At 35.2% G+C, this 25,000-nt stretch overlaps 1 protein-coding gene across 1 annotated transcript in view; it reads right to left on the bottom strand.

Moving 5' to 3' along the window:
- The window catches only part of ptprua (protein tyrosine phosphatase receptor type Ua), a 448,322-nt gene that overhangs the window by 143,575 nt on the left and 279,747 nt on the right, over positions 1-25,000 (bottom strand). The window contains 2 exon segments of the mRNA XM_056479406.1: positions 5,126-5,419; positions 12,060-12,237. Coding sequence (XP_056335381.1) covers positions 5,126-5,419; positions 12,060-12,237 — 472 coding nt within the window.

The following is a 25,000-nucleotide window of genomic DNA, read 5'->3' as shown; positions in this document are numbered from 1 at the left end:
AAACACACACTACTTAGAAAAGCAGAGAATAAAACCAAAGTGTGATTATATAAAACTTAATGACTAGGGTCAATATGATCAAATTTAAAAACAATGGTTTGGCTTAAATATAAATAAAGTTGAAGTAAGAATTATTAGCCCCCTGAATTGTTAGCCCCCCTGTTTATTTTTTCCCCCAATTTCTGTTTATTGGAGAGAACTTTTTTTTTACACATTTCTAAACATACTAGTTTCAATAACTAATTTCTAATAACTGATTTATTTTATCTTTGCCATGATGACAGTAAATAATAGGCAGGTTATTAGGCAGGCTATTGTATAACGATGGTTTGGAAAAATATTGTAAATGTATAGTCATTTTGGCCTTAAAATGTTTTTTAAAAACAAATAAAACTTTCTGCAGAAGAAATAAATATCATCAGACATACTGTGAAAATGTCCTTGCTTTGTTAAACATCATTTGTGAAATATTTAATATTAATATATATATAATATATATATATATATATATATATATATATATATATATATATATATATATATATATATATATATATATATATATATATATATATATATATATATATATATATATATATATATATACATATATAAACTGAATATTAAAACATTTTGAGTGCATTTTAATACTAATTTTGTTAATTTAAAATGTTAAACAAGTTAAAGAGGAATAAAAGTGGTTAAAAAGAGATGTATGTTATCATGATTAACATCAGCATATTAAAAACAAGAAAAAGATAGTCCTGAATGCTGGCTGCTCCATACATTTGCGTTCAATAAACAACATAATCTTAGCTGTCAACTAATCTTCAACTAAATTGCAATGATAAAACATAGATCAAATAATATGTGTGTAAAAACAAATGTTACATGAGTTTATTTTAAGCCTTTTTATCAGTCATACATTAAAAAACATAAGAAGTTAACATACAATAAAGAACATAAGGAACAAAAAAAAGAGTCTTGCTGACTCTACCACAGTCCCTTTTAAGGTAAGTCTGTTCACTCAGCAGCCATTTTTGCTACTTATATGTGACCAAGTCCTATCTAAAAATGAATAGAGGAATACTGAAATCTCAGTCTTTTGAAATTAAGTTACATTTCAACTCTGCAACAAAATATTAAGTGACCTGGTCTGCATTTCACAAAAGCATTGTAAGCCTAGATTGTAAAAGTGATCGCTTGTAAGAGGTTCAGCCTGTTCTTACTGTGGCCGGGAAGTGCAAAACAATATTGCATTTATTATTGAAGTGAAACACTTTTTTACAAAGCTCGAGACAAATATACATTTTGAAAAACATTTTTACTCATCATAAGACACAATTACATAGGAAAAACTTAACGCAGTTTTGCTTTACATGTGGTCGGTCCTTGGAGTTTATAAAGGAAGCGGACCAGACGGAAACGAGGGCCACTCGTACGCTGTAATCGTGGACATGATGTCAAGTCTACATGGTATAAACATCTGCTTGAGGGCTCTTAACAGTAAACTGAATTAAGCCGGTGTTACAGTTTAACTGGTGTCCGTGTTAACTGGAGATGTAAATTATTTTCTAATAGTTTGCAGATTCATCACTTTTTCACAGCAACAAAACATGCCCATACCAAATAAAGATTCTTATTACTGGGTGTCAGTGTAAACATTACTGATTTTAATATTTCTGTAGCATAACAGTATATAATTAAAATTTATGTAAATAAATAATTATAATTGACAAGTCATCAACGGGATTCGAACCCAGGTCAAAATGTTCAGCACAGGCATCAACCGACCTATCTAACTGAGCTACCCAGGTCTACATGGTGAGGTTGGTTTCGATATCTTTATCAGTCAAAATATGTCATGCTGTGACTTTCCATGTACTTGCGTTCACATGTTTCTACATTCTCTCACACTGATATTTTCTTAAAATAGCTCTAAATGACAAAACGATGTTTTATCGCAGTTGATAAAACCATGATTTTTATTGTTGTAGACGTGTTAACCTCTGTCTACAAAGTCACACACGAGCTGATATTTTCCAGTGTGTGGTACATACTACGTCACTTCCGGTGTGTGGTACATTCCATTTTTGTAAGGAATCTGAAATTGTAAATTTGTTTCAGGACTTGTAAAAGTGTTTTGCGTTTTGTAAATTTTTTCTAAAATGTAAATTTGTTTCATCCTTGGTAAAATAGTTTTTCCTATGTAACGGTGTCTTATGATAGGTAAAAATGTTTTTCAAAATGTAAATTTGTCTCGAGCTTTGTAAAAGTGTTTCACATTTTGTAATATTGTTTTGCACTTCCCGATCACCGTATGTTCCCCAAAAGCATCATAACTTAAGTAGATCTGAAAATTAGCTTTAGATATACTAATGCTCTTGAGTAATTGTTAAAGCCCTATGTCAGGAGTGTCAAATTCAGTTCCTGGAGGGCCACAGCCCTGCACAGTTTAGTTCTAACCCTGCTACAACACACTAAAGCCTGTTTCACACCGCAAGTGTAAGCAGTGCGTGAGCAGCGCGTGAGCAGAGTGTGAGCAACGCATGTTTTTTTCGCCATCCATGTTAACAGATTAGAGCTTTCATACTGCATGCAGCGCTGGGTCTATTTTTGCCATGCTGCTCACGCTTAATTAAAAGTGACAGTGCATTGATAATGACCAAAACACATTTAATGACAGTAAAAAGTAGCAATTTCACCCAATAAATGCATCAATAATATCCACTTAAACGAATTAACTTAAATGATTAAAAACTGCAACAAATATTAATTTAGGCCCGAACTACAAAACCAAATGTAAAACAATTTCAGTATCAGTTTTGCTTAAGTTGCTCACTAGTGTTGCAGGAGAGGGGAAATAGAAATAGAAGTGGCCGCTTTAAGACTGCTATTTACGTTGTAGTCCAAAGCAAAGTGTATTGTGGGTAGTGTAGTTGGACACGCTTGCTGGATGATGTGAGCTCGCTGTGTGCTGTGCAGTTGAAACAGAGGAAGAAAGTTTTATTCGGCTTTGTTTTATGTACACTCAAGTTATTCCACCCGGGAGCTGTTTGCACTGTGAACCTGACAACACAAAAATAAGTAAAAGAAGGGCATGCATTGATTACTTTTGTATGTCTCATCTTTTGCATGAGCTGTTACTCTGTTGCTGGACATTGCTGAAGTGGAGAAAGTAACACTAGTTTGATCATGTATAAATATCATTATACCTATATTGTAAAAATATTATTATAACTAGGCCTGCAACATCCTGACAATCAAAAACAAAATGACATGATATCTCAGGCGATTGTCTTCTGAGTGCACCAGACATGAATGAGACTCCTCATAGAGCTTGAGAAGCATACAGTACTGTATGATCTATATACTTTGTAAAATAAAGACTTGCAGGCTAAGGAAACAGCATAGGAGGAAGTTGCCGTGGGCCTTGGTGCAGATGAAAAGTTTTTAAAATGTGTATTTGTATATATAGAGAGATAGGTAACTAGATAGAATAGACAGAGATAGATTGATTTGTGCAGCAGCTTGCGATGAGCTGCGCGCTGCAGACGTAGTCCGTGTGAAAGGCAAACGCCTGCGTGCTGCTTCTGCTCTCCACATGCTCTGCACACACGCTGCTCACGCACTGCTTTCGCTTGCGGTGTGAAACAGGCGTAAAGCTGGAGTCACACTGCACTTTACTCCCCATAGACTTCCATTCATATGCATGCAAATGCGTCAGACTGGAAACACTAGCTCATGCGGCAAGTTTCACAGTTCGCTGCGATGGAAAGTTCAAGCTTGGTGAACTCTGATCTGCAAAGTCGCATCACATGATTGCGTGAGACCACCCATTTTCGCAGCTTTTTACTGCAGAAATTCGCAAGCTCAAACTCTAGTGTGACCGCAGCCGTACCTGTAGGTTATAAACAAGCCTAAATGGCTCAATTAGTTTAATCAGGTGTGTTTAATTGGGGCTGGAACTAAACTGTGCAGAGCTGCGGCCCGGCAGTAACTAAGTTTGACACCTGTGCCCTATGTGTATCGTAGGAAGACATTGTAATGAGGTCATCAGCAGGACAATCAGCAGATTACACCTGTAAATTTAAGAAGATTATAATAATAAAAGCTTAAGATTTAAGTATTGATTGTACTTTATTGTATACTTTATTACTTTAATGAACAAAAGTGAAAAAAATGAATAAAATAATTGGGAAATATGACTGAAAGACTGGGGAAAAAGAGATAAAAAAATTATAATAAAAATAAATAAATAAATAAATAAATAAATAAATAAATATGTTTATGACTTGCACGGGTATGTATGAAAACCAACCATGCTTTAGGTGTTTTTTTGTTTTTTTGTCGTTGTTGTTTGCTTAACCCTATGTTTTTTAACATTCAAGTTTTTTTTCTTTCTTTTCCTCCAACCATTTTTCCAGTGCCTCAGTTTGTAGATACAGTAGGTGTTTTTATAGACTTGTTGATCAATGTTAGATCACTTGTTGATCTTGCTGCTAATCCTCATGATATGATGGTTTTTGGGTTAAACTCAAAATATTATACATCAAGACATGACTCCATATAAAGTAACTCTTTAGGACTTTGGAAATGGACAGCAACTCCTAAGTAGCACATAAATGGGTTCTTGCGTAATCATGATATGTGCACTTTTGGGAACACACATGGAATTTCAAACCTTGCACATACAGACAGCCTTTTAGAGCCAAAATGCATTATCTGGAATCTGTCTCTGTCCTGTTACTTTTGTTGCTCCAAGCTCTAATTAATTATATAGTTTGCTCTAGCTATTGCGCAGAGACTAGGAAGTATTTCACAACACCAGTCTTCTATGTGTCTGTTTCAGTGGTATCCAGAGGACACGATTAAATAGAATGAAATAACAGAGACAGAACCTGGAGCAAAGACTGGAAGGCTAAGGACAACGCTGGAAGGCCACAATATGTTATGTGATGTGGTGTTTAATGCAATCTAGTATTTCAAGTTTGTCTGCAAAGTTTGGTGATTGGCTGTTTTGTCTGGAAGTCAGGACTTTTTTTGCAATTGAGTGTTGAACTATTGATTGTAATTTGAGTGGACTGTCTTTGTGTATATATAAGATATATATGGCTCTACTCACCTGCACACTTGGTTCTGCTGACCAGTGGGGGTCCAGGCGGGCCGGTTCCACCCTCTCCAGGCCGGGTGAGAAGAACACTGATGCGATATTCTGTATCTGGCTCCAGGTGCCAGACTTTATAGGTCAGTGAGTTGACTCCATGTGTTTCAGACCAGGGTGAATGACTGGCCCTGTACACAATCTCTCTGCGAATTACCGGCCCGTCGCCCACTATAGAGTTAGTGTTGAGCTGGATGATCAGGTAGGTGGGGCCAGAGCGCAGCAGCTGGGGTGGAGCTATCGGTGTGGGCGGGACTACAAGACAATACAGGGGAAAAAATGTTTTGAGAATATATTAAGAGTGGCATAACCCTTTATGTGGTTTAAGGCATCATGTCTATGGACCACTGAATGAATGTCTGATGCATAAGGCACACAAACAGTGAAGCACTTCAAGAGTCCTCTAATTAAATGAATTCTACGTTTTCTAGGATATTTGTGTGATGCATGACAGTCAGCTTGGAAACAATCTTGCTGCCATGTTGCAGAACTGCCTCACAGAACTAGAAAGTAATCATTTATACAACTTTAACAATTTATGCTAAGTAAATCTGCCAAAACCAATAACCATGTTTTCATCCAGCATAAGTAAGCAGTAAAACTTTACACTGCAGTAAAATCAATTTGCAAATTGACAAATGACTGTCATCAAATAATTCCCTTACATATCACTCACTCACTTTCGCTCGGCATATTGGATCATAACAGTGGAATGAACCACCCACTACTTTGGCATGTGTTTTATGCAGTGCAGTTACACAGAAATGCCAGAACCCAAACCAGCAACATTCTTGTTGTGAGGCTACAGTGCTAAACACTGAGGCCACCACGGCGCCTATTTTATGTAGAAGCTGAGATAGACATACAATTGTATAATATTTAACAATCAAGTGACCCAAAATCAAAATAAACCAAAACTCATGTGAAGCTCCTTGAACTGGACTTTTTATTAAATATAGCTGGAAAATACATTTTAATTTATGAAATGACAAAACAGTTAAACAGATCATCTGCTATAAAAAACGAGCCTCCTCCATCTGGCCTCTTTACTTTCTCTTTCTCTCTTTTGTGGATAAGGAAATGGTGTTGTACGCACTCCACTGATGACATGCATTAGCCTACATAATTAATTTCACTTGTTAAGCACAAAGATTTGTTTCAAAACTATTTCTAAATTCAGTTCTAATTTCCAGCTAATGAATAAATGAACAACAATAACGAATTGTGGTCAAAAAAGCTGAGTTATATCCAATCACACGTCCTATGCACCATATGGTCCAAGACCTGACAGGTGGATATATCTAAGCTTGTTTTTAATAAAACAAATATAAATATGCAGAAAATAAATAATACCAATAATAATAATAATAATAATAATAACATTAGACAAAAGTAAGTTGTCATGAATAAACTGAAAAAAGCCCCCGAGATGAAGAAGGCATGGAGGCAGTGGTTTTTATATTTATGTAGAAAGTAATCATTTTTGTAATATTTAAATCCTTTAATTCTTTTTCATTTTTCAAGATATTTGCGTATTACTGTATATTCTGTGTGTATTAAGCGATGTGTAAGCGAGACGCACAACTAATGCGCTCTGCGCTGGACTATTGCAGTCTATTTTAGTTCCTCAAAATAGCAACGTGCCAACAATGCCCCTTAACACACATCTTTTCTAGACCGGAACACCCATGAGTCCACAAAGTGGTGCAAATGGATTTGCTATTTAAACAATGTGGAAAATTATGGTTGTGTTGGTCTGAAAACAGCAACACATTGCAGCAAACACGTCATGCACCTTATTGCGACGGGTATATGATAGGACCCTATGACTTTGCAGAATATGATTTATGGAACTTTACTTAAACTTGATTTTATTTAAAACCCAACTTATTCACTGTCTGTTTAACCATCTTTAAATCTCTGTATTTACAATGCAAGCACTTGATTGCATCTAATACAGTAGATGTAGACTTTTGATAGGTCTTTTGGCTGTGACCTCATGTAAACTATAAAGATCCAACACATCCTCAAATGCCAGTCGAGTTCCATCTTAAAAGGCACATCCACAGGTTTCCTCAGTGGGGAACCCCTCCCCCAATGGTGACATGACTTCTTCCTCCTGTCTTCTACCCCATCAGAATCAAATAAATAATGCATTCTCTAAAGCTTTGCTTTCACATCCAGGACCACCTCACCTGGAACTCCCAAGCTCACTTAGATTTCATAAGCAAGACAAATTCTGACCAATGCAAGCTATTTTAGCTATTTAGTTTTAACAACAGAGATGTCTTTAGATAATTACAACAGTGGTTGCTTGTACATATATTTATAACAGTCATTAAACAACTGTACCTACATTTTAAGTCTCTCTTTGACATACAAAAAGAGTCACTTTAAATGTGTTGATTTTGGTACATGATGTACTAATTTGTAGTAAGTAAGATTAATTATTTTTCCTGCAAATATACTCCACATTTGCAGTCTGAACATCTATGTATATTCTCACATAAAAGTCTGAAAAGTATGTGGTCAAACAGCAGCAGTATTCATCAAACTTTAGTGAGTTTAGTACTCCACTTGGCATATACGGCTCACTACCGTCATAGTGATACACATGGGTGAGGAGGCTGGAACAGTGCCGATAATATTAGAATATTGTACAAGTGTCAGCCAATAATATTTGAGAACCAGAACAAATGACAGATAAATGACCAATTCCTCACTCATGAATCAGTATCAACCTTAATAAGATGTCAGTTCAAATCAGTCACTGATTTGCATGTTAAGCAAATCAGATTCATAATATATTGTGCCTAATAATTCAATTTAAACTAAAGAAGGATATATTTATGGGACATACTTTTTCTATGCATTGTCTAAGCCTTAGGGTTTATGCCGATGTTTAGTATTGAGTCAAGCAATTAAATTACCCATGTCAAAGTAATTAAAGTAATGAATGTTCAATTTTATTGATGTAATTAGCAATTACTAATGATCTATTTTTAAGTAACTTACCCAACACTGGGAATTAATTATATGTGCACTCCAAAAGTAAAGCATCATACTAGTATTTCCATTTTAAATTAAAATTAACTGGCTGAATAGAACCATAAAGCAAATCATTATGGGTTTGATTTGGTCTGTTGCTCTTTTATTCGCATGTGCACAATCCAAAGTTCTACTATGACAACAACACAGCACACTTCAGACAATAACAATAGAAGTAAAAAAAACACAGCTTTGTGAAGTACACAATTTACACAGAACACAATACAAATAGTGATTACTCCTTTTGTTATATGGACTTTCATTGACATTACCTCAATTCCAGTAAAAACATGAGTCATTCTCTCTTTCAATCATGCTACCATCACGAGAGGCACTTGTAGGAGCGAAATCATTACTAGGACCATAACGAGGCAGCGTGTGGTCATTTACATAACTGATTGCGCCAGTAATTTGGTTATTTTTGGGGAGATGTGTCTGTGATTGGTGGATATGAGTGTAATCAGTCCGCTGGTTTTCTCAAGTGCTCTAGTCAGAGAGGTTACAACTCTGTCAGGCTTTTGGCTTTTACTGAAGAGAGCACTAGGTGGGGACATGATGTTACAGTAAATCAGTGAATTTGATTGGGAGTTCAGCAGGATCAGAAGATTCCAGAACGTTCTGTTCTGTGAGAAGACAACCTACCAATAGCAAAGAATGATGGCAATATAAATGCTACTTTCAAGAGTGCTATAGAGAGGCTAGAATTTGTAAATTATTGGCATTGGCCAAAAAGTTTTGCTTTGTTACAAAAAAAGGCTGGAACTTACTGTTCCTAATCCTAGCTGAGAACCATCTACTAAGAGATACAGTAAAGCCAGTGAAGTTAGTGAAATTTCTCCCATCCTTTACTCATCAAATTATCATTCTTGTCTTTTTAGTTTAATTACATTTATTTGTTTATTAATATTATTTTTAATTAGAATACGCATTTGCATTAATTACATTTAAAATAACTGTATAAAAAATGTATTTAAAATTAAAAATTTGTATTTTTAATTAACATTTTTCATAGTTTTTTTTTAATTAAAAGTAAAAAAATAAACACATTTGATATTTAAGGCAAAATTCAACAAAGTTATACAAAGTTTGGTAACAATCTACAAATACATTTAATTACTGAACTTTGAAAAACATGGATAAGTTAACATGAACAATATAACAACGCATTTATTAAACTTAGTTAATGCTAATGTAAACATTAAGTAATACATTATTAACGTCAAATAATGTAAGAATGTCACTGTTTATATTATTTAATGAACCTGCACTGTGAATTGTAAGTTGTAAATAAATCTAACCTTACCGATCTATCAAAATAAATGAAAAAATAAATAAATTAACAATGTCCATTTATCAACAAACAATCATTTTTTATATGCATTTCATTAATTCATTTTCATTCAGCTTAGTGCTGATTTATCAGTGGTTGCCACACAGGAATGAACCACTTTTACTCTGCTTTTATGCAGTGAATGTCCATCCAGCCACAACCCAGTACTGGGAAACTATATATATTTCTATGTATGATATTTCTTCTTATTTTTCTAATTTGTGTTATTAGTGTTACATTATTACTGCACACTATATTTGTTTGCTTAGTCAGTGGCTTTGTGGGCTTTGATTTATTTGATGTTTATAGGCTTTATAGACTGCAAAGGCTGTAAAGACCTTTGAAATATCTAAAATAATGTGATAAAAGAGAAAAAGAACTGTCAAGCCTTTGACCGCCTGGAACTCCTTTAGCTGTACAGTTACTGGACTAAAAATAACTAAAATAGCCACACACCTTAGAACATTTGTTAACTAATCAGAATAGTTCAACAACCCAGAAAAAAATAATAATAAAAATAATAATAATAATAATAATAAATAAATAAATAACATATATTTAGAATTATTAGCCCCCTTTGATTGTTTTTCTTCTTTTTTAAATATTTCCCAAATAATGTTTAACAGAGCAAGGAAATTTTCACAGTATGTCTGATAATATTTTCTCTTCTGTAGAAAGTCTTATTTGTTTATTTTGGATAGAATAAAAGCAGTTTTAAATTATTTAAAAATATTTTAAGGTCAAAGTTATTAGCCCCTTTAAGCTATTTTTTTTTCGATAGTCTACAGAACAAACCATTGTTTTACAATGACTTGCCTAATTACCCTAACCTGCCTAGTTAACCTAATTAACCTAGTTAAGCCTTTAAATGTCACTTTAAGCTGTATAGAAGTGTCTTGAAAAACATTCAGTAAAATATTATTTACTGTCATCATGGCAAAGATAAAATAAATCAGTTATTAGAAATGAGTTATTAAAACTTCCCTCCCTTAAACAGAAATTGGGGGAAAAAATAAACAGGGGGGCTAATAATTTGTGGGTTTCCTCCAGGTGCTCCAGTTTCTCCCACAGTGCAAAGACATGTGGTACAGGTCAATTGGGTATGCTAAAATTGACCCTAGTCTATGAGTGTGTGTGTGTGTGAATGAGTGTGTGTGGATGTTTCCCAGTGATGGGTTGCAGCTGGAAGGGCATCCGCTGCGTAAAACATATGCTGGATAAGTTGCCGGTTCATTCAACTGTGGCAACCCCAGATTATTAAAGGGACTAAGCCAACAAGAAAATCTTTATCTTCATCATCTTCTATAATAATAATAATAATAATAATAATAATAATAATAATAATAATAATAATAATAATAACAACAACAACAACAACAACAACAACAACAACAACAACATATACATATACATATATATATATATATATATATATATATATATATATATATATATATATATATATATATATATATATATATATATATATATATATATTTATATATATATATATATATATATATATATATATATATATATATATATATATATATATATATATATATATACCTACAGTAATTCTGAATGGTTCTTGAGTCTGATTGACTGATAGCTGTGCGATTTTCTACAATATCAGAACTCATACAGCCTCCTCACCCCTCTGTATTACTCCTCCCATATAGAGTGACAGCAGATCAATAAACTCACTACAGTTTTACAAATATTGCTGCTGTTGGACAACATTGTGTACTTTTGAGGCTTTTTTAGTTGAGAATGTAGTTGTTTAGATTGCAACTATGCAGTTTATTTATAAGGTTAAAGCCTATTTTAAATATTTATAATTTCTGAGATACAGCGTGTCAGCATCCATCAACCTGTCATTGAGCAGAGCAAAGACTGTTGATGTTGTCCATACACAAGATGATGACAGTGGCCACATTATAAGCCCGTAGAGGAGAAAAGAATGGCGTAGTTTTAAACCACACCTGATTAAAACATTTTAAAACAGCTAAGTGACATTTTAAGTCAATCGCTCTCTTTTTTATGTTGCAGTGCTGTATTTATAGACCATAGTAATTGTAGTGTACTGAGTGTGAGATGGGACTGACATATCAGGAATGTATGTATTTTGTGTTGGCCACTCTTTGAGTTACTTTTTGGTCGGCCATTTGTTTGTTTCTAATGAGTCTCCTGTTTTCATTACTGCAGACTCGTTCAGTAAAAAGTAAAAAAGAAAAAATGTCTGCATGTGTTTAGCGTGTTTAGCGTGTTTAGCATGTTTACGTTGTTTAGCGTTTTAGCTCGTTAAAAATTAAATGTGTACACAAGTAGCAGTGCGATGTGGCTGTATATTATCACTGGTGGGACACTAAGGCACTCAGCCTGTGGCCTCGTGCCAACGCACACCTCCGACCAGTGCTGATATACAGCCATATAGCACTGCAACTAGTGTACAAATTTTAATTTTTTTTTTTGCAAAACAGGTACACCTAGGACATAAAAAAATAAAATACATACCTCTAACGATAAGTTCAGCAAAGTTCGACACTGCAGCTCCATATGTTGACTGGGTGATGCACCTATAGAGGTCCTGCTCTCCACGTTGGGCTCCTCCCACCTGAAACCATGCAACCAATCGCCGCTCACCTATCGATGACGTCACAGAGTATGGGGCCATCAGAACACCATTACGCCTCTGAAAAAGAAAGTACAAAGTAAAAGATGCTGAATATGTCTTCTCTATTTTCACTTGTATTTACACAAGCAATATACATATTACATAAAAAATGGATATGCAAATCTCTGTTTGGCATTATGATCAGTGAGAGACATAATCATATTTACATATACGGTGTCTACAAACTGATTTTTTATTCTTCCCATTTTCTTGTTAATCAACGGCCAAATTTACATTGTATTTAACATTATGACACCACAACACAAACACTTCCTCCAGATTCATTTCTAACATTTCTTTGAAACAGCTTCCTCATAAATAATTATGCTAACTATACATATGTATAATAAACCCACACAACTCACTAAAAGCCAAACATAAATCTAAGAGAGCTTGGAAAATTCAGCATTTGTCAATTAAACCTAAGTTAATGAATGAGCATATTGAATGAAATCATTATACTTAGAGGGTGATTCAGAATTCTGGATGACAGAACATGTTTTGATTTATGAAAACAGCATGCATAGTTTTATTTATGATGGATAATGCAGATAAATTATAATAAATATAACATGAAGTTTGGTTCAAAACAAGTTTTGTTAGTCAACACATTACATAGATTAGGTCATATCAATCAACAATTAATATGTATATGCACATGTTTATATTACTTAATTGACTTTATTAAAACTGTTTAATTAATTTGTTAGTTTGATTCAATGAACAGCAATGGTCAGCTGCGTTTTTAAGCATTATGAATAATAATAAACAATGTCATAATTTATTTTTCACCTATACCACATCTTTGGACTTCTGGGGGAAACTGGAGAAACCTGAGGAAATCCACGCGATCATGGGAAGAACATGCAAACTCCACACAGAAATGCCAACTAACCCATCCAAGGCTCGAACCAGTGACCTTCTTGCTGTGAGGCAACATCACTACCTACTGCGCCACCGCATCGCCCCATAATTTATTTTATAATATAAAACTACTATTATTATTATTATAGAAGATGATGATGACGATGACGGTGAAGATAAAGATGGCATTTTGTTCATTCATTTATTCATTTTTTTGTCTTAGTCCCTTAATTAATCCAGGGTCACAACCACGTAATGAACCGCCAACTTATCCAGAATATGTTTTACGCAGCGGATGCCTTTCCAGCTGTAACCCATCACTGGGAAAAACCCACACACACTCATTCACACATTTACACTATGGACATTTTAGCTTAGCCAATTCACCTGTACTGCGTGTCTTTGGACTTGTGGGGGAAACTGGAACACCTGGAGGAAACCCATGAGAACACAGGGAGAACATGCAAACTCCACACAGAAATGCCAACTGAACCAGCCGAGGCTGGAACCAGTGACTTTCTTGCTGTGGAGCGACATCGCTACCCACTGCGCCGTCTCCACTGCGTAATATTCACAATTAAATTTGGCAGCATCCCATTATATGTATTCTGATTAAAAAGCATGAGTTATAGATCACAATATTTTATGATGCATAAACAGAGCAAAGCAAAACTTAAAGACCCAATGAGAAGCTGGTATATTCTGATTATATGTTTGACTGTACTGATGATGGCCAAACCATTGATTTCCTCAACTGTTAAAACCCAACCACCATCTGTTAATAGCCTATAATATATGAGAATGATGCCTAAAGGTGTCAATTTAGGAAAACTAGTGCTGTATTCAGAAAGTGAGATGCAGGGTGTTTATGAAGAGAAGGAACAGACAGTCCCTTCATTCCTCTAACACACACACACACACACACACACACACACACGCACACACGCACACTCGCACACACACGCACACACTCCAGGTGTTTGGACAAAGCGCTACTTACAGTACACAGGAAGTGAATTGACAAAATTCATGAAAGAAAGAGTCTGCCATTTAAAACAAATAAAGAAAAAAAGGGTATTTCAGAAGAAATTCGACCTTCATTTAGCTCCCTTATGTCAGTTCAAACCTGTATGACATTCCTTCCTCTGTTGGCAGAAAAGGCAAAACAATGCAGAGGGAAAAAAGTTGCGTTTCAACTTACTTTCTCTCAGAAATTGACAGTAAATGTCAAAAAACAAATTATAATAAAGAGCAGGAAACATTAAAATAAACAAGGAATTTCAAAGGGGTGGTCCACTACGATATCATATTTTAAACTTTAGTTCATGTGTAATGTAGCTGTGTGAACATAAACATAATACATGACCTCTGAATGTAAGATGCTCAAAGTTCAATGCAAAGGGAGACATTGGCTTTTACAGAGTTAGCATAGCAGAGCCTACAGCGAACGAAGTTTGGGCACTACAAAAAAATACTTAGGGCTAGTGAGATCACAAGGGCTTCTGATTAGAGTACATTTACCATGCGCACACACTCTGCATAGCGAAGGGGTGTGGCCAGTGGCACTTTAATGTTACAGCAGAGAAAGCTAAAGGCCGTCCAAACGCTGCTATTTCCAAAGAGCTTCTTCTGTTTTTATAATTGAGCTTCCAAAGGACATGACACAGAGAAAAGTGCTTCCACTTGAATTTGAATTATGTTCCAGAGAATTATAAAAAATATATAGCTAGCATTTGACAAAGGACAGCTTCCACAATCTTTCTCAGTTCAGTGGATTTGACTAAAAACTCCTCCAACAAATGAAGCTGTGGATAGTGAGCCACAACCTGTTAGTATTTTTATTTGTTAAAATTGATCAATTACATGCACAGTTTCTAGTGTTAATTGTATGTTGTAGTGAGGACATAAACATGGATGTAAACAACAGGAAATGCTGTTTCGCAACGTTAACAATTTGGCTACAAATACATTTTAATCCATCAAACCACTATAAACAGCCACAGTCTTTCGCAGCGCTGCAATGTCTCTCTATGCGGCTCTTTTCTCTGCGTTCAACATCTCAAAAAACTCGCAAAAGATATGTGAACATTTCATATTACTTGCTTATAAACCTAATAAATATGAAAGACACTTGTCAGGTTTTATTTTAGAGAGCAGGCGCGAGGTTCAGCTGTGTGCTCTTCATTTTTTTGTCTGATTCAGGCAGCTAAGGCTGCTAACAGCTACTCTCACTGACAGTGTTTACACAGTGCAAAAGCGTGAGCTTTTAGGGGCGTGACGTGGTGACGTGGAGTTAATCCGCGAATCACAGTATTTTACTTTAGCTGACCAATCCGGCCTTTTAGAGGAACTAGGACAATGGAATATGACATTGTTTTCATATTAACAGAGTAGCAGTTTATAATCAAAGTAAGATGTATGAAAAAATACTATGGTTTTCTACAAATGAAGCATGAGGGCACATTGCTTTGCATCTTATAAACCCAACCAGGCCTTAAAATACACCATGGACCACCCCTTTAAATAGTATTGTCTTTGATGTTTAAAACACCAATAATTTTTGTTTATTAGTTTGTTTGTTTGTTTTTCAACAGTTTTTAACATGCTTCTTGTACAAACGTATTGCACAGATTGTATTGACATTGCAAGTGTTACTTTGAGAATATATATTACTAAAATATTTATTCTTTTTTTAAATAACTTATTTTTACACGTCATTCTTTCATTTCTTGATTTTTGAAGAAGAAGAACAGCAACAACAACAAAACAACAATAACAAAAAAAGAAGAAGAAGAAGAAGAAGAAGAAGAAGAAGAAGAGGAAGAAGAAGAAGAAAAAGACGGAGAAGAACAAGAAGAACAACAACAACAACAAAAATAACAAGAAAAAGAAGAAAAGAACAACAACAATGACAACAACAATCGCAACAGCAGCAGCAACAGCAACAACAACAACAACAACAACAACAACATATAGATAACAAATAAAACCTTACTGTAAAGTTATTAACTGAGAATGCCCTTTCAGCTTTATTTCAATAAACATCATTTAAATGTTTACTTTTATTTATCAAGAACAACATTGGTTTGAATGTCTATACTTAGCATGAGTAGGATATACTGTAGACTAATTTAATGATATATTTATGGTGTTTTCTTCTTGTGTGGAGCAGGATACTTATGGTCACTGGCAGCTTTCATTTTACTCCAAAGACCAGCATGAGCACTGCAAAACATATCACTTTGTATTTAATCAAAGAAAGAAACGTCAGGCCTGGAAGAACATGAGGGCGAGTAAATAATGACAAAATATGCATTTTGGGAAGAACTAATCTTAAAACACACATAATTTTGGACGTCTAACAACAACACATCTTTTGTTGCCAGCAAATGCACTTTTCTAAAGGCCTTAATCTTTTCTGAATTGCTTAGAAGCATTTGTGATGCCAGGAAAGCAGATGAGAAAATAAACACAGAACTGAAATGGCTGGCAATTATACAAATGATGTAAATATCAACATTTTATGCCTCACCACACTGTGCCTTACGGTCACGCCAGAGCACCAGGATAAATACTACACTTCAATTAAAATGGGAAGCAAACTTTCTTATGTGAGCGCACATTTTGAACTCTTTCCCCCTTCCTGAGAAGAGATTCTGCTAGTGAACTGATGATGTGCACAGACAGATTTGTTTGTACTATTTAAACTGCAGTGAGAACATAGCTGAGAGAAGCTCAGTCCAACGAGAATTCGCTCAAAGCCAAAACAGGATCAACATGCAAGCTGCAATTAAAGTCACTTGACAAGAGACCTCAGTGGGAAGATCTCCATATCACAGGTAAAAGGATATTCAGAGCTAAATAGCTGGAATTGTGGATAGTAAGGAATGTGTAGTAAGAACAGTGTATATGGGACATTGTTCCAGAAAAGTCCATTTTCACTTATAAAAAAATGTGACAGGTCCTAACTTAAGCTTGTAGCCCTTTAATAAATCATACAAAAACAAGCATATAATCATACTATTCAATAATAGAATGCATCCTTGATCACGGTCAACTTCTCCGTCAAATGATGTCACTTCTGAGTCAAAGCCTTAAACGTGTATTGCACACATTTTATGTTAAAATTAATGCAAATGTGACAGGACTGACAGAAACATGCAGATAATTGTACATTTTTTGTAATATTTATTAGTAGTATTTATTTGCATAATTAATTTATAATTTCATGTTGTTAATCAATTGATGTGAATGAAGTGAACTTGCTATTTCTGAAGTATTTATTTCTAAATAACAGTTTTTAGCATTTAAAAAACTATTAAAGCTGCAGGTTGTCAATTGGGCCGAGGACAAGGACAATGACAGAGTTTTTACATTGTAAAGTGTTTTAATAAAGAAAAAAATCTGAGAACCAAATGAATGACATATTCCTTTACAGAACAACTCACAGAAGTCAACCGTCGGTACATTTTGGAAATTTTTGGTTTGAAATACTTTTTATTCACTGTATTTATGTTTTTATTTCAGGGACTGATAATGGCCCCATTTCATAAAGGAGGTTAAGTGAAAACTCAGAGTATGTTAACGCTGAAATGAGAGAAACTCTGGGTGTTCCATTTCAAAATGGCAGGTTTGTTAAACTCGAGAAAGCGGGGTAAGTCAAGCCTGTTTATAAAAGTGTTTATTAAATGACTACTCTGAGTCAGCCTCTGTGCTAACTTTGTGAACCTATTCTGGTCAGGAGCTGGTTGTACTCTTTCAACTTTGAGTTTCTGTCAGTCTCCTCCCCTTTTTTTAAAGATGAAGCGGTATTTCTTGCCTTAGCCTTTGTCATTGCTTGCCTACATTTCAGTCACACAAAAAACAAAGTTACGAGAATGGCTTGTCCTGTTTTGGGAAAGTTACAATTAGATTCAATACCATAGTTTTAAGTTTTACCTTTGATATTACTGCAAAAAATAAATAATTAACTTAAAGTCACTGACGGGGACATGTACTGTAACTAGATTAATGCAATGATAACTCGTTCTAAAAACAATTTTTTAGTACTGCTTACATTCTAAATGTCATTTCAACCTCTATCTCTTGATCAATAAAAAAGGCAGACACAAAAGTGTGCACTTTTAAATCTATTAAAAAAATCAATTTTAGAAATTTTGGGCTCTATTTTGACGATCCATGCGCAAAGTCCAAATGGCAGGGCACAAAAGCATTAAGGGCATGTCAGAATCCACTTTTGCTATTTTAAGGACGGAAAAATTCACTTTGCGCCTTGGCGCATGGTCTAACAGGGTTGAGCTTATTCTCTTAATGAGTTATAGGTGTGCTTTGTGAATAAACCAACCGGAGTCTCATCTCCCATTCCCTTTAAGAGCCAGTTGCGCCGCGCCATAGCGCATTTGCTATTTACATGGCGGACTTTGTAAGTGGAAAAACTGAGCGCTTCACTAGAGAGAAAACACTTAAACAGAGCATCTACAGCGTGAGAATAAGAAATGAGCCTCCTCATTCTTTTATTTAACGAAGTGTGTTCAAAACACTGAGCCATATCCAAATACACATGCTATGCTCCATGGTCTAAAACCTGACAGGTGGGCAAATCTAAAATTATTTTTAATAAAACAAACATAAATATGCATATAATAAATAATACTACTACTAATAACAACATTATACAAAGGCAAATTGTTATGAATGAACTGAAAAAGCCCCCCGAGATGAAGAAGGCATGAAAGTATGGTTTTTACATTTATGTAGGCTAGAAAATAATAATTTTTGTAATATTTTAATCCTTTAATTCTTTTTCATTTGTATTTGTGTATTGCTGTACATCCCGTGTGTGTTAAGCAATGTGTATGGGAGGTGCACAACTAAACGTCAAAACGACTCTTGCGCTGAGCTGAAGACAACAACTGCATCGCGCCTTGCGCTGCATTGCGCCGGGTGTATGATAGGGCCCATTATCTTAAACTGATCAACGTGTGTAAAAGTGGGAACCTTAAATTAAACATTTCCACTGAATATTAAATTAAGGTTATTTGCATTCTTGTTTTGTTAAATTTGTTGTAGAAACTATGCAGTAGCCTATTTTATGTCATTTAATGCAATTACATCTTAAATAACTTCAAAATTATGGCCAACTACCCACTTTTTCAAGTGAAAAGTCTATAAACATTAGACATTACTTTACTTTTTTTTTTATTTTACTTAAATACTTTAAATATTTTAAATGTAAACGTACACATTAACTTGAGCAGCTACAGTATATGTTTTCCCCACACTAACTGTCTGTTTCACCGAAGTGGTGTTTCTTTTTTTTTTTTATATATACTGTATGATCATATGTGCTATAACTTTGTATAAACACATCAAGTTCAGCTGGAGAACAATGCTGATCTTTTTTTTCAAATGTTGCCATGGTGATCTGCGCTTCATTGATAATGCCTTTTAATAGTCACAGTGTGCGAGCTTAACTCTGAATTAGTCTACTCAGACTTGATTGACCTAACTCAGATCAGCTGTTGTGAAACCAAAAACTCTTAAGTTTTTAATCTCTCGGTAAGTCAACTCCGAGTTTAAGTTTAAACTCAGAGTTGGTGGAACCTTCTTACTGAAACAGGCTCATTGTACATTTCTGGTCGAATGTCCCCTATTTAGGATGAATTATACTGCTATTCTCAAATAATTGTTAGTTCTATAACAACATTCTTGTCTTAGTAACAGTTTACATGCATGCATTTTCACCCAAAAAAGAGAAACAACTTATGTGTTTTATATTAATTAATTATATTAATGAATTAATTATATTAATTTATATACATTTTTACAAAAATTGCATTTTTGTGACTTAAAATGCATAGAACTGAAAACAGGTTTAAAAGTGGATGCTTTAAAAACGCAGCCGCTGTGATGTCTGTGCAAACACCTGAAAACAAGTCTTTGAAAATGATGACGTGGTATGTGGCACGTGTTTAGGGAGGTGTATATAAGGCAAATGTAAACAAACACACAACAATGGTGGTAAGGTTGTGTTTATTAATGTTTTATAAACAAAACATGGATTTAATTTAATTTACATTAAACCTCGCACTACACTTTGACATGCTGTTTTTCATCTCATTATATCTGCTATGAATTTTAAATCAAAGCCAGTGAATATTTAGAAATTGAAATACAATTAAATTCAAGCAAAATATTGCAAAAAGAAATAAACTAATTTTTTTTTTTGCTTCTCTTGATTTTTCTTCTTTTTCAAATTTGTATTTATTATTTTTTACAACATATAAATTTGAGTGTACTAGTTTTTGGACTGTTATTATAAGTTATTTGTTAGATAAGCTGCTGATTTGGCTCCAGTACTGACTAATCTAATGTATATGCACAAATATAGTATTGTATAGCTTCTTATTAAAAATATGAATTTAAAAGATAGATCTGTTAGGGGTGTACTTGTATATGCTGAGCACTGTTTACATGTATTTATCCCTTCCTTACTTTTTATTTGCAACAACTACAGCTAGCGTAATTGCAAGTTAATGGGCAAAAGTGTAACAGCCTTATTAGGTATCATTTAAATGCATATGCTGGTTGTTAGTGATAACTGATATTAGAAAAGATCAGTGTGAAGTGTTTCGCCTGTGGGGAGGATTTGAAGAAGACATTCACTACATTAATTAAATGCTAGGAGGTGTATGAGTTTCATATAATGCCCCCCCTCCCCTCTCGTTCTCTTTATTTCTCTTTCTCTCTTGTGTGTGTGTGTGTGTGTGTGTGTGTGTGTGTGTGTGTGTGTGTGTGTGTGTGTGTGTGTGTGTGTGTGTGTGTGTGTGGAGTTTGCAGAGCGAGGCTAGAGGAACAATTAAATAGATGAAATTAAAACTGTCATTTTATATGTGCTGGATTCTGTGTAATAGCAAAATGTGGATAAGAAATGTTTTTGGCGCAATATATTTCCCGACATTTAAAAAAGTCTTGTAGCACTAATCTTTGGACAAGTCAACATTAAATCACAAGGCAATAAATCACAATCAGCAATAAATACTAAATAGTCACCTAACAAATCTCCAGGCAGTCAAAGAAACACAAACAAACAAACAAACAAATATATTTTTATAAGTTATAGATAAGAGATCCATGCTACTTAATCTAGGAATCATACAGTGAGAGTTCATACTCTATGATGCTGTCCTAAATATATGCAACATAGTGATTGTCTTGCTTTGAAGTTATTGTGTGCAAATAAAAAAGTACATTTAATCAACGCTAGTCAATATGAAATTAAAATCACCCAAAAAGTGATTTAGAATTTGCCTGTGTAAAAGTATAAACTTAAATGTTAAATATATGTATATACATATACACACACACACACACACACACACACACACACACACACACACACACATATATATTATATTATATATATATTAGTGCTGGCCGTTAACGTGCTGCGTTAACGCGAGACTCTTATCGCGCGATAAAAAAATATCGCCGTTAATCTATTCTCAAAGTTGGGTTGGGAGCTGGGTCTATTCTACGCAAGCTATGACTTTCACCTTGATATTTAGCCCGGATGTATACCTGACCGGTGAGCCGTCAGACAAACAAGTGCCCTTCTGAATCAAATCAGCAGGATGCCTGACTTTAACTGCAGTTTAGCAGTTTCACTTTAACTCATGATTATTTCATTCATGCCGTCGTGACAAACTGGGGTATAAGGAGCAAGGACTGGTGAGAGTGTTATAGAATGTAATAACGCTCACCAAATGTAAAGAAAAAAAACTTGTGTGCGCGTGTATTGTGTGTGTGTTTGTGTGTGTTTTGTGTGTGGTCCTTTACTGACAGCCGCCTGTGTCTTGGATCTTGTGGGAAAATATGGCGAAAAGTCCTACATGACGGTAATAGTTGGATTACAGTGTTTACTTCAATAATGCCACTAATATATGCATACTCCACATGTCTTAATTCCATTTCTGTTTAGTTCAGTTATGACTTTAGACGCAGTAAGGTAATCAAAAATTACCAAAAAAACACAAACATATATATATATATATATATATATATATATATATATATATATATATATATATATATATATATATATATATATATACATATATATATATATACATATACATATACATACATACATACATACATACATACATACACATATATATTGGAATTTTTGAACATTCTTCTAGGAGTGCATTTGTGAGGTCAGTCACTGAGGTTGGACCAGACGGCCTGGCACACAGTTTCCGCTCTAAATCATCTCAAAGGGACCAATCCCAAATGGTTTTCCACTGAGTTGGGAGCATGACACTGTCCAAATGTCTTGGTGTGCGGAAGCATTAGGAGGTCCTTTCACTGGAACTAAAGAGCCAAACCCAATCAAACCCCCCCACCCCCCTCCCTCCACCACACACACACACACACATGCGCACACACACACACACACACTCACACACACACACACACCACACTCACACATGAAAAACCAACGTACTGTATGTGTGCAAAATATATGATGTTTGGTGTCAAAGAAAAACTGGTGAAAGTTGAGGTTGCATTGGTATAAATAAATAACTTATTTTAATGATTTAACACTATCAATGTATTTAAATTTGTTACAATATTTGCAAAAATATTTCCTCATGTAGACTACGATGTAGTGTGCTAAGAGGACAAATATGGGGTGTGGCCTCACCCTGCATCGGCTGTGGATTGGGAGATCACATTATGTGAAGAATCAAATCATCTTAGTTAAAATTGACGGTTACTCAAACTCTGGGCAGCTTCTTCTTGCTTTAAGCTTGCTCTTTTTTTGCCCCTATCACCTTGTATAACAGCACCCCAGTGTACTCTACGAGCAATTTGTGAAAATTTCACTGAGGTCACAAGAAGGATGTGTTACGTCCTGTATCTTTTGGTGTGCACAATGTACGTTTGTGTTTTTCCTCTCTCTCTCTGTCTGTGGCTGTTTCTCAATATGGTCTTGTGTCCTCGTGTTCTCGTGCAACGTCATCATCAACTGCCAAAGTTTAGTTCCAATACTCAAGACCTCAAGAACAGAGGATGCGTGAAACTTCCTGGATGTGTTCTTGATAGAGGACGCACCGATGCAGACTTGAGCAGTGAACTTGCTCGAGAAGTCCCAGAAGTCATTGCGACTGGAGGTGCGAAGCGCAGCATTTTATATAGATTTATTATTAAAGTTCAGAGATAACACTTATTTACCTGAGGAGTTTCCCTAAATGAAACGGTAAATATAAACATTACCATGAAAATCTTAATAAAGGCATAAACACATTAAGGGTGTTTATTTGATGAAATTCATATTAAAATCTTTTTTATTTATATTGTGCAACAAATCATTGCATGAATGTTGTCATGTTTAAATAAGTTTTCATTAAAAACGCGTGAAGATCACGTGACCATCAGGAAGAACTAGGGAAGAACACAGCTTCTCATTTCTCACAGGATGCGTTCTCTGTTCTCGTGGTCCCCCGAGTTCGTTCTTTCAAGGACATCGGCAAGACCGGTTTTCACAAGAACGCAAGTCCGTTCTCTGGGTTCTTGGAATTGAGAAACAGCCTCCGTCTCTCTCTCCCTGCAGGTAATTGTGTCTACCTGGTAGTGATCATTTGATCTTTTCAGTGATTGGCTGTTGGGAGAGGAGAGAGAGTATTTAATCTGAGCTGCACTTCAACCCAGTGCTGGTGGTGGCTAGATGGTGCAGCAGCTGAGCTCTTCTCCGCATCCAGACCTGTTGTTTAAGAGAGCTTTAAACATTTGTTTTAGCTTTAGTATCTCCTGTGTGTGTTGAAGCTATTAAAGTCAGACTTCTACTTTCAGTGATCATTTTGACCAATAATTCCCCCAAAGACAAGTGATAGTCTAGTTGATTTGTTTGTTTATCTTTATTTTGAGGGTTAAGTAGGAAGGTGGGTGCCATTTTGTTTTGAATCTGTTTTCTCCTGTTTATGTCAGTAAAGAGAGTTAGTTTGTTGGTGTATTTTGGTTTCTTTTTTATTACAGATGAGCAAGAGATTATATTAGGATTTAGCTTGATTTAGTTTGTTTTGGCCTTGCCTCCTTCTAAATTAATACCCTGCTTTCTTTGTTATATTTTGATATATGTAAATAAACTTCTCTTTTTCTTGATTTGACCTTGTTGTGTTTAAGTCTCTAGCCATTCTGTTGGGGAGATGAGTTCTCATCTTTTTCCAGCCATTGCACATCACCCATCACCAGGGCTTAATTTGTGCTGGAACCTCTGAAATCTGATCCAGCACGTCATTTTACCGATCCCCCCTCCTCAACCACCCTCCTCCCCCGTCCGCTGTTCACTTTCACTTTCTCTCGCGATTACCCTAACCCTCTTCACTTTCGTCCGCGACAACCTCCCGCTCTTCACTTTCGTCTTCACCTCTCCTCCATCTAACACCCCCCATCCCCCACCCTCCTTAGTGCGCAACACCTCTCCATTCTCGGATAACATGCCAGATCCATTACCCCAATCTGTTCCGGGACCTCGCGATTTACAAATTAAGCACTGCCCATCACCAATCATTTACTTTGTTGTGGTCACATACCTAGACCTAAAAAGATTGTAACAAATGTCACCAAAACAGACTTCTAGTGTTGTTATCACCACCAAGCTATACCACCAAGTTATACCACCAAGCAGCATAATTTTGCTCTCCCTCAGGAAGCCAATACGGAAGTAACTGAAACTGCAATTCATCGACTCTCCTTTGGGGGCTGGCTCCAGGAACTCCAGATGTTTACTGACTGCAATGCTAAATTGGCCAATTGTACAGCTGATAAAAACATTTTTACAGCCTGATACAAAAGATTGTTTTGGTGCATATAGCTAATATTACCCTTAATGGCAACTGTGAGTGGGTAATAT

This window comes from Danio aesculapii, chromosome 19, assembly GCF_903798145.1.
Source record: "Danio aesculapii chromosome 19, fDanAes4.1, whole genome shotgun sequence".
In the NCBI taxonomy this organism is placed as follows: Eukaryota; Metazoa; Chordata; class Actinopteri; order Cypriniformes; family Danionidae; genus Danio; species Danio aesculapii.
Note: the sequence above shows the minus strand (reverse complement) of the source record. Positions and strands in the feature narration are given on the sequence as shown.